At 39.4% G+C, this 11,104-nt stretch overlaps 1 protein-coding gene across 1 annotated transcript in view; it reads right to left on the bottom strand.

Moving 5' to 3' along the window:
• Window positions 1-184: 184 nt before the first annotated feature.
• Window positions 185-11,104, bottom strand: part of SNX14 (sorting nexin 14) — a 16,341-nt gene continuing 5,421 nt past the window's right edge. Inside the window, exons 7-12 of the mRNA XM_010174519.2 lie at window positions 6,501-6,624; window positions 5,815-5,979; window positions 4,319-4,414; window positions 3,546-3,637; window positions 3,334-3,390; window positions 185-395 (exon numbers count right to left, since the gene is read on the bottom strand). Of these exons, the coding sequence (XP_010172821.2) occupies window positions 357-395; window positions 3,334-3,390; window positions 3,546-3,637; window positions 4,319-4,414; window positions 5,815-5,979; window positions 6,501-6,624 (573 nt within the window). The 3' untranslated portion in view covers window positions 185-356. The remainder of the gene's footprint in view (window positions 396-3,333; window positions 3,391-3,545; window positions 3,638-4,318; window positions 4,415-5,814; window positions 5,980-6,500; window positions 6,625-11,104) is intronic.

Consider the following 11,104-nt stretch of genomic DNA (forward strand, 5'->3'; position numbering starts at 1 on the left):
GATTTTTCTACACATCCTTTAAGGAAGACAACAGTAATTGCTCTTTTAGCAAAGCATATGTTGGCTGGTCTCCCAGCCATCTTACTTTATGTCTGTAAGTTCACAAACAGATTCTGGGGAAATTGATTTGACTTTTACTGATAACAGCTAAAACAAATTTCAAATAAAAAGTACAGATATATTATTTACTTGTAATTTGTATTAATTTTTAATGTCTTTATTGCATAAAGATATTTTTTAGAACTTAAATCTTATGTTATTTACAAGAAAATATACAATGCAAGGTTAAAGTGTCACGTCCATTGCAACAGTGCACAGCAGATGTTTCTACTGGGTGTCCAGCAAGGTCCCTGCGTTCACATCCAACATGACACAGAGCTGGCTTCCTTCAGACCCTGTCAAACAGCAATGCAGAGAAAAACTGACTTACTAAGTATGAAAATGCATATTTATGTATAAATGACTGAACTGAGCTGCAATGATTAATGGTATTTGGAAACACTCACTCGAAACCAGAGTTAAAGAGAAAAGGCAGCTACTCCTTTCAGGTTTTTAATACTATTTGTCAAAATAGGTATTTTGCTTCTTTCTCTGGAAGTTCTCACCTCCCCCATTCCTAACTGCTAAATAAATTTTCTTCTGTATTTTTCTGCTCTGGAAATGGCACTGGGATCATATTTTTTCAGCTGGATTTCCTTCCTTCCTCTGCTAGGAATGCTTCTCCTGTCTCAGCTGTCCCTTTCCTTGTATCATGTCTGACAGACTCCCAAGGGACTGGCTGTACCAAAGGCAAACTCACATACTAGGTGTTTTTCAGCTCTTACCCTTAGAACTTGTTCACTTACACATGAAGCTGCCATTGAACAATGAGGGTGACAGAGCACTGGAACAGGCTGCCCAGGGAGGTTGTGGAGTCTCCTTCTCTGGAGACATTCAAGACCCACCTGGACGCCTTCCTGTGTAATTTCATTTAGGTTCCTGCTCCGGCAGGGGGATTGGACTAGATGATCTTTCGAGGTCCCTTCCAATCCCTGACATTCTGTGATGCTGGACCTGAGGATCCAGTACATACCTGCATCGGTATGTGTGGCAGCATATACCTTCAGTATATCGGATCTCAAGCAGGAAGCAGACTGACATTCCCACTAACACGAATTTTCCCATTTCTCCCACTGCTGTCCCCCCTGCCCAAGGAGCAGCGCTCAAACCAAAACCTGCAGGATACTCAGTTTTCCCTTTTGCTGACCAACCTGAAGTATTTTTCCGTTCTTCACTGTAACTACAAACACATTTTGCTATCTAGCAACTCAAAAAGGACCAGTCTCTGCTGAACAGAGAACAGTCACGGGAGCGATTTGCCCGTCTCCCCAGTATAACTGTTAGTAACTAAGCAAGAACCAGTCATTAAACTTCCCCATTACAATTGTTTGGGGGAAACAATTCTCTTCCCAAGTGGCTTCGCAGTCAGTTTGCAGTGATTTGGGGGGATTTTATTCATTCACTTATTTATTTTTAGGGCTCCAGATGAAAGCCACTGCCCTCCACCCATTCCCTCTTCACCCTGCATGTCCCTTCTCATGGTGACGATCCCTCCTCAGCTGCCTCACTCGATCCATCGCAGCCCCAGTACGCTCACACCAGTCCCACTGTCAGACATCACCGAAGCAGTGAGTCCTCTGTTCTCTGTTACTCTCAGTGCTCCCACAATAAGGAAAACAGCTGGAGTTCTGATTGGAGTATTTTCTTTTCCTTTCCCCTACTAGCCAGCAAATTCCCTCGCTCTGTTCCCATCAGAGGGGACAGGGGGAGCCCAGTCCTCAACTCTGCTGTTTCATTAGGATGAAAGGTCTCTTTAGAGGTCCCTCCTCAGCAAGTGGGTTTCTGATACACTGCAGAGCACTCGCACAGTGTCACACAGTTATAGGGAATGAAAGAATGAATTAAGAAGTTGTAAAAACCTTCATCCAAATTTAAATTAAATAAATCTTTTTCTTTTTTTTTTTCAAAGAAAAAAAATATATATACTTTACCCTATCAAATATGCACACTGTTATGGAATCACAGACTGGCTGAGGTTGGCAGGGACCCCTGGAGGCCATCTGGTCCACCCACCCTGTTCCAGCAGGGCCACTATACAGCTGGTTGCCCAGGACCATGCCCAGGTAGCTTCTGAGTATCTCCAAGGATAGGATAAGATAGAATCAAATCAAATCATAGTGGCTGGAAAAGACCTTTAAGATCGAGTCCAACCATAAACATAACACTACCAATTCCACATCTAAACCATGTCACTAAACATCTTGTCTACTTGTCTTTTAAATACCACCAGGGAAGGTGACTCCACCACTGTCCTGGGCAGCCTGTTCCAATACTTAACAACCCTTTCAGTGAAGAAGTTTTTCCTCATATCCAATCTAAATCTCCCCCGGCATAAACTGAGGCCATTTCCTCTCGTTCTACTTATAATAATCACTATATTCAAAAAAAATCTCAGAAAAGATGTAAATAGGTTGGTGACAGTTTGCTGACAATCCTTCATTATTCAGGGCAGTCAAAGCTAATTCTAAATGTGAATATTTGTGGGAGAGATGTCATGATATTGGATTAGCAGGTGATGAATTTAATACTGATGAATGCAAAATAATGTAGATGAGGAAAAAACTATGCATAGGTGGTCACGCACTCAAAAGTAGTCATTAGCATCCAGGAAAGAGATGCTGAATCTTTGTGAGTAGCTGGAATGGGAACCTCAGCTCTGCATACAACAGTCATTAAAAAAGGCCAATAAAATGTTAGGGAAACAAATGAGAATAAAGAAAAAATATCATTATACCATGTGCATGGTGATGTTGTGTACTTAATGATATCCCTGGAGAGGGAACCTCCTGTGTTTCAGTTTGTGCCCGCGGCCTCTGGTCCTGTCACTGGGCATCCACACCTTCCTTGGGCAACCTGTTCCGGTGTCTGACCACCCTCACAGTGAAGAACTTCTTCCTAATATCTAATCTAAACCTGCCCTCTTCCAGTTTAAACCCATTTCCCCTTGTTCTATCATTAACCACCCTTACGAAAAGTCCCTCCCCAGCTTTCCTGCAGGCCCCTTCAGGCATTGGAAGGCCACTGTAAGATCTCCCCGGACAAATGGGCCGAAACTGATTTGGAAAGAGCTAACTAACAAAAATTTAAAGAATCAAGATTTCAATTATTTCAACACATCAGTAAAATATAGATTCTCCCTGAAATTTAAAATTAGTATTATAAGGAAACCACCAATGACCAGAATCACTAGTAGCTTGAAGAATTCTGCAGCTCTGGAACAGGGTTAGCACATACCTTACTCAGCTCTGGAAAGAGTTCTTGGATCCCAATGTCCAGCAGAACATAAGTTAACTAAAAGAAAATAAAGAAACTTTAAAACACTCCAAGGCAACACTACTGCTTTTTATTTTCAACTCTGAATTGGAGCTCGCTCATGTGCTACAGCCATACATCCACTTCAGGAAATCTTGTGCCAAAAGGCAAGTTTCTCACGTGTTGCAAGTTACCTGTTTGTTGAGCACTGGTTGCTGCATTCCATCAAAGAGAAGCCTGATGCCTTCATATTTAGCCTCTTCCCCAATGCACTTGCCTATTAAATCTAGACCAGATACCAACAAGAAATACACAAGTCGTTAGGAAGCACTGCAAAACATCTACATGATATAGTTACAGTACTCCAGTAATTAAAAGTTTAAATTAAGAGTTCAAATTTCATCTGTCTAAAGTGGTCAACGGAAAAACAAACGCTCCTTTTGTTCCTCCTTTTTTTCCTCTCTTTCCTTCAGAGCTATATACTTAAGTAATTATTAAACTTTTCATATCAATGTATTGTCCTAATGCATTGTTTAATAAACCACAAACTGAAATTTTTAAATTACTTTCTGAATAACCTAGCAAATGGGTCCCTCTTCTCTAGTTTATACAGTGTGAGCAGAGCTCAGATTTATCTTCTGGCTTCACGGTGTGCCTTTTTAAAACCATTTTTCATCTAGATAAAAAACAAACCATAGGAGCATTCTAAGGATGAAGAAATTATGGTATTAAGTACATTTGTAAAGCCCTAGTTCCATCTATCGTTATTAATCACTATGCTGCAACCTTAGTTAACCATACTTAAGGAAAAAGATTGAATTTTTTTTTACACCTAGTATTCAACTCAACTAAAATCTCAGCAGTGTAAGTTATTATTTGATTTGGAAAGCTAATGTGACTGTACTTGGGTTATGTATCTGCTTGAATGATTAACCATACTCATATAGAGAGTAATGAAATACAGAACCTGGAATGTATCTCATCATCTCTTCAAAAGTCTGCTTTGCTCGCTTCTGTTTGTCCTGCAGAGAGCGAGGTTCGGTGTTCTCACAAAACACGGCATCTGCAGGGAAGAAACATCGTAAACAAAAAAAGTCTCCAGGCTGCTATGTGCCACTGACATATAAAACATGTTTTGGATTTGCTTTTCTGTATCATCTTGCTTGGAAGGGAATTCCAGCCTTGCCAGGTAATAGTCTTTTGCTTACATTAGCCTGATCAAATCCAGAATACCCCACCTGTGTGGAGGACAATCTTTTGCCAATTTGTTTCCATTCTTTTCAGCTTTTTAAAGCATTATCTTCTAGGTTTGGATCAATTCTACTTTAGGTTAGTTATGATCTCCTTACTTACAGTTTCCCTTATCCTTCTTATCCTTTCAAAACTATAAGCATTATTTATGCCTCGTGCTAAAACACTCTCTGGAACTGTCAAACATTTCAGATTTACCTATGAATGAGAAAACAAGAGCTGTACATCAGAAATATGAGGCACTCAGTTTTGGTTTTAGACTCCTTTCCTATTTTGGTATTTCACAAGCTTGTATTTTGGCGTGATAAGGACAGAGCTGTCTTGGTTCCAGAGCTTTGGCCAGATGTGTTGTTTAGATCAGACTGTAGTCAGGTAATAGTTCTCTACAGTTATCAGATAATTTTTAAATAAGTTTTTTTTAACCTCTCTCCCCTTCTCTCATTTGAAGGTCAAAATCATTTAAGCCCTCTCAAAAGCCCACTACAACAGAGGGAACAAAAAAAATTAACTATAACGGGCTGTGATGTAGCACACAATGAAGAGTAATTTAAAAATTGCATGAAATATTCGCGCTCTGATATACTAAACCACCTTTATTCTGTTTTTCTTGTTCTTTGCACACCTTAGGAAATTACTGTTCATAATACTTTTTTTCTGTAATTGTCATTGACAGACAGCATGGCCGACTCAGCATTGTTCAGCAACGAGCTGAGATCTTATAGCGGCCTTCCAATACCTGAAGGGGCTACAAGAAAGCTGGGGAGGGACTTTTCATAAGGGCAGTTAATGACAGAACAAGGGGAAATGGGTTTAAGCTGAAAGAGGGTAAGTTTAGATTAGATATTAAGAAGAAGTTCTTCACTGTGAGGGTGGTCAGACACTGGAACAGGTTGCCCAAGGAAGTTGTGGATGCCCCCTCCCTGGAAGTGTTTAAGGCCAGGCTGGATGAGGCTTTGAGCGCCCTGATCTAGTGGAAGGTGTCCCTGCTGATGGCAGGGGGGTTGGAACTAGATGATCTTTAAGGTCCCTTCCAACCCAAACCATTCTATGATTCTATGATTCTGGAATGTTTTTATAGGCCCACTTCATTTTTAAAAAGCCATTAGATTTAGTCAAGCACTGCAAAGTTTAGTACTTGGAAACTTAACAGAAGAGATTTCCAATATCAAACTAAAGCAGTATTTTCACATCAAAGACACAATTTTTACTCACCTCTCAGCAGTGTTATCAGAGAAACCAACCGATGCTCCTGAAACAGCTGTTCTAACTTATAATGCAAGTAATAGTCTGTGTACAGTTCCAAAGTATTTTTGAAGAGAATTCTTCCTCCCATCAAGAGGTGATGAAGCCAGTCAGGAATGTGGAAAACAACCCTACCTGCAAAGTTACAGTAACACACATTTATAGTGTTCTCCTAATAATGATGATAAGGGAGTGACTTATTGAAAAGAAAAAAAAAAAGGAAACCAAACAAATAAAAGACCACAAACAAGCAAATATTATTTTAGTTTTCTTAGTGTAATGCTGAAAAATCACTATTCTCCAGACTGCTTATCAAATACTTGCTTTACCTATTTTTATTAATTAGTTCCCACAGTGTACAAGCAGCCCAGGCACATCTCAGAAAAGGGAAGGGACCTACTCCCATAAGCTCATACACTGAGACGCAGAGAGAGAGATATAACAAAACAATTGAGCACTAATAAATGATAAATTATGATATTTTAGCACAGCAATAATTTTTTTTAAAGAATAACTGTGTTCTTAAGTCGTATATTGTTAAGCTTGCAAGTGCTGAATTATATATGATTACAAGAGAATTTTATTTCTCACCGAAGAACCAAAACTTTGTATTGGGTGTGGAAAAGTAAGAATAATTAAGAGAAATCACTTCTTACCAACATACATTAAGTAGTCATAGACTCCTTCTACAGTCATCATTTCCATGAAGTAGTTCTGATTTTGTCGTCTTTCTGTATTCTCAGACCGGTTTGCATTATTCTTGAATAAATCATTGAAAAGCTAAAACCAGAAACATAAGACTGAAAACACTGCACTCAAAGGCAAAGGGATATCCACCCATTCTTTGGGGCTGCTTTTTTGTTGTTTGTTTGTTTTTAAACTCTTCACTTTCCAAAGCGGGGGAAATAAAGAGCATGTCACATGTTGCCAATATACCCAGCAACCAAAATACCTGGATTCAGAACAAATCAGCAGGGCAACCTAGACATTAATTCATGAGCCCTTCTGCTCCTGATATCTTCATGTATCTAGACTTTTACCACAGGCATTGATTCCTTTGATGCACCCTGTTCTGTCAATGAGGGGCATAAAGGATATGGAGTTTCTCAGCCTTAAATCACAGAGGAACCTGACAACAACCAAGTGTTCCTAAAATTTCCTGTTGGCTTCCATTTTGTAAGAAATACAATGGTTTCTGGAGAAAATATCCAACTTTTTACACAGAGAAATCCCTTTTTCCCTGTCAGCTTGATTATTTATAGCAAAAACTTAACAAGTCTTTGTGAGTTACCAAAATTTGGGTTTCTTTCAATTCATCTCATTTTATTCCTTTATCTTTCTATTTTCCCATGTTTCCCCATGATACCTCCATTTCCTTGCCTTTGGTTCTTCCCCAGAGGTTATCAATATAATACTCGTAAAATCCCAAGAGGCTCATCCCTGTATCCCATAAAGAGTCCCATACCACCTAGGCAGTACTCCTTCCCGCCCCCTGTAAATCTGTGGGCTCCAGCAGCTGGAAAGGAAGAGTTCCCTGAATCCTGAGGCTCTCCACATTTGACAATACCTAGCAATCTCCATCAACAGTTTATTTTAAATTATCTTATCCTCAAAACTGCTGATCTAAAGATAAAAAAGAATTTATTCAAAATACTCTGTGAAAAGAGAGTGCAAAAGTTTATGCCAAGTTTCTAAAAAAAATCCCAGAACTAGAAGCAAATTGAACATAATTATAGTGTTGCCTAGGTTGAGATGATTGCTACTGACACATATTTTTCTGTATCACTCTCAAATTAAAAATAGTTTCAAGGAATGGGAAGTAATTTGCTTATACGTGGTTCACTTTCTATTGAGCAATTGTCCCTGAAATAAATAAGGCCATAAAACATCCAAATCACAACAGGCTCTGAATCGTGCAAGTCTCTAAACAGAATGCTCTGCACTCTTAGGGAAAGTTACATCAGGAAATCTGTCAGGACTCAGGTTTTGACCTGTACTTCTTTAGGTCCTCTGTTTTGTTAAGTGCTGAACTGCTGGCATTACCTTCACAAAGTTCACTCAAACTAAACAACACCAAGTTATTACATAAATTACATGAAAGAACAAACATGGTTAATGCACTGGTGGATGACTGGCATCCAGGAAAGTATCAAACTTAAAAAGAACACGTAATTATTCAGGTCTACTGTATGAAAGCATCTCTGGTATGTTGTTTAAAAAAACCTGTATAAACTTAAGTCTATATCCTCCTCAATACTGAAACTAGAACACGGAAAATCTTAGTTACATTATTATAACTTAAACAAGAACCTCATTTATTTTTTAGATACACTCCACGACCTGACAGAGGCAATACATACTGAGCCAACTCAAAGCAGCTCATCATGCACTGCAGATAAAGGTTCAGAGGAGTGTGTACAGGCCAAACAAATCATTAACAGCACTCTGGTAGGTGATCTATTAAAAAAAAAAAAAAAATCAAACATGAAGGCCATCTTAGGGCAAAGCTTTTTGAATTCCAGAAGTTATTTCAACTTTCACCCCAAACCAGAAGCAGTATCTTTTAAATGTTGTATGTTCCTCTGCACATGGATAATCTGTCTTGCACGTTAAATATAACGATCCTTTGATCACTGCCAAGCTTTGAAAGCTTGGACTCTTGCACATGGCATTTCAGAAAGCAACAGCAGATCAATGCACGCCAAAATTACTGAGCCAATGAGCAACTTTTATAAAGAATGCACTCTGCACTATTTCAGTGCAAGCACGTATTCTATAGTCATTAGCAATGCACATCTGAAGGATGTAGCAGCCACAACACAAAGTGGCATTATGATTCTACTTAGAAAGTGGTTTTTGGATCAGAGGAATGCCAAGTGAAAAACACACAACTGGATATCTAAACAAAAATTGGGATGATATTCACCATTCAGATAAGCATGGGATTTTGCTTTTAAATGTTTCTGCGCATGTTTAATATTTGAGATGCGATATAATGGGCACTGTTGTAATTAAAATTTAAAAAAAAAGACAAGCAAGACAAACTCCAGTGCTATCATTATTCATACCTGTAAGATTAAACAGTAACTGTGATTATAACCATGAAATATTCTTAAAAGGCTTTAAATAAGGAAATTCCACAGATTGGTACTGGTTAATAATGGAAGCCAAGCTCTTGAAGCAAGTGAAAGATAAAAGGCCTGTACTAAGAAAACAACCAAAGTAATCCCTTGTACAACAGGTTATCTATTGTACCTCGATGGGAAGAGCTAGCAAAATAAATATGAATGCTTACATAAAGTGCCTAACAGAAAAAAAGAAAGTTACTCAATGGTTAGCGAATGCATCTGCAAATACACGCCCATACATTCCAGCACAGGTGTGAAGTTTACAGAAGCAATACCACAGCCAGGGGAATGAACCTCTCCACTATTTTTCCTGCTCATTTGCAAAGTACAGATGACTAGACCAAAATGATAAGAAGAAATAACGTAGGTAGTGTCTGAACCACATCAGTTAGTGTACAGAAAACCAACTGTGTCTTCCTCCAAGTAACTCTGCATAAACATACGTTCCACTGCTGGTGTTCCAAAAGCAGTTTTTATTGCTGTTGGCAGGTCATCACAAGCCAGCAGAACAATGCCTTTGTAGGCATATTTTCCAAAGTCTGCATCAGCTAGGAAATCTGGACCTATTCTAGCAAGTCTAACAAAAGCATGTTTGGAAGACAACTGGGCTGCTTACAGCCCTTCAGAATAGAAATATAGCTGGGAAAACCAGAAACCCTGTTGGTGCTCCTAGGAGCAGGGGAGCAGGGTTTTTTTGTTCACTTGTTTAACCAGGGAGGGTAACTCTTTCAATCCAGTGGATCTGATAACAGGATAAAATCCAATGGCTACTGGCTGTACTAAGGTTGACTACCCATGTTCATTATGTATTTGTAACTATAAATCTATCCACTGATATTTAAAACATATATAAACATATACACGCACCAGCAATCTTCAAGAGGAGGCAGCAGGCAGAAAATCTGTCACAGAAGGAGGCACATTTCTGACTGAACTCAAGCTTTCACCCGTCCTGACAGACTGTCAGGCATTTCTCATCCCGCCTGTTGAGGAGTATATATATATATATACACCCTATTCATGGCAATACAGTTGGGAGCACAAGCTCCAACAAATGTCTTGCACTCTCAGTGGATTCCAACATGTTGATACTAGAATAAACAGATCTGTGGCAAACAAGGTATACAAGAACACTGTGGCAATAAAAGCCTCATCTGGAAACTGACTCTAGCATTTACCAAAAAATCCTGAGTTGAAGGACTTTCTTGCCAGGAGATTACATGCTCTTCTCACAGATGGGCACTCAGAAAGTGCCAACCTTCTGTCTCTTCAGCTGACTGCCAGATCTCCTCATCGACTCTGTACAGGTAGCTCACACAGTCCTGGTACAGACATCTAGCATTCATCCTGATCACCAGCTTCTGTTGGGCAAGGGTGCAGTGCAGTGCTTATATTTCCACAAAGACGTCATGTGGCACAAAAGAAGTGAAAGTGGAGAACTGAACAACTGAAGTCTACGTCAGATGTATTTGGGTGGGTAGAAAGGCATGTTACCCCAGTCTACCTTTGGTCTGGCCTTTGAACTGAACACCCCTCGGTGCCTGCATTCCTAGACAGCATTTTCCAGCTTAGTTTCATCTGAAATAAATTCAGTTAATGAGTTCTAAGACAGGTCTCTATTACGAGAGAAAACGTGACAAACAGAGATTATCAGGAGACTTTCTTCCAAAAAGCATCACTGATCTGAACTCAAACGCTCTGGCAGATGAAACTAGCTTGGCTTATGAATCAAATCCAGGAAGTGACAAGATGTAAACAGCAGAGTGTCCTGGCACCTGGCACAAAGCTTTTCCCAAGTGTTTCCCAAGACTGACTTGAGAAAGAGAAAACTGTTTTCCAAAAAAGGCAGAACAAATCAAGAGGGATGAATTTCACAACGTGCATAGGAAGACTCAGCAGAGACCATGACACAGCACAACCTGGGATATCAGATCTCTAATAATTACAGTTACTGTGTGAGTAAGTGTGTGTGCTCTGGCTAAACTGATAGATGAGAAATTAGTGAGAAAAGAGTCAGCACATGAACTCCTTTTGCATACATGCCTCTGCTGGTCAAAACTGGCAGCATTAATTTGAGCACAAACAGATAGTGAGTATCTGATCACAGAACTGTCTTGCAGCATCCCCCAAGG

The sequence above is a fragment of the Antrostomus carolinensis genome, unplaced genomic scaffold, assembly GCF_000700745.2.
Source record: "Antrostomus carolinensis isolate BGI_N321 unplaced genomic scaffold, ASM70074v2 scaffold23618, whole genome shotgun sequence".
Lineage (NCBI taxonomy): Eukaryota > Metazoa > Chordata > Aves > Caprimulgiformes > Caprimulgidae > Antrostomus > Antrostomus carolinensis.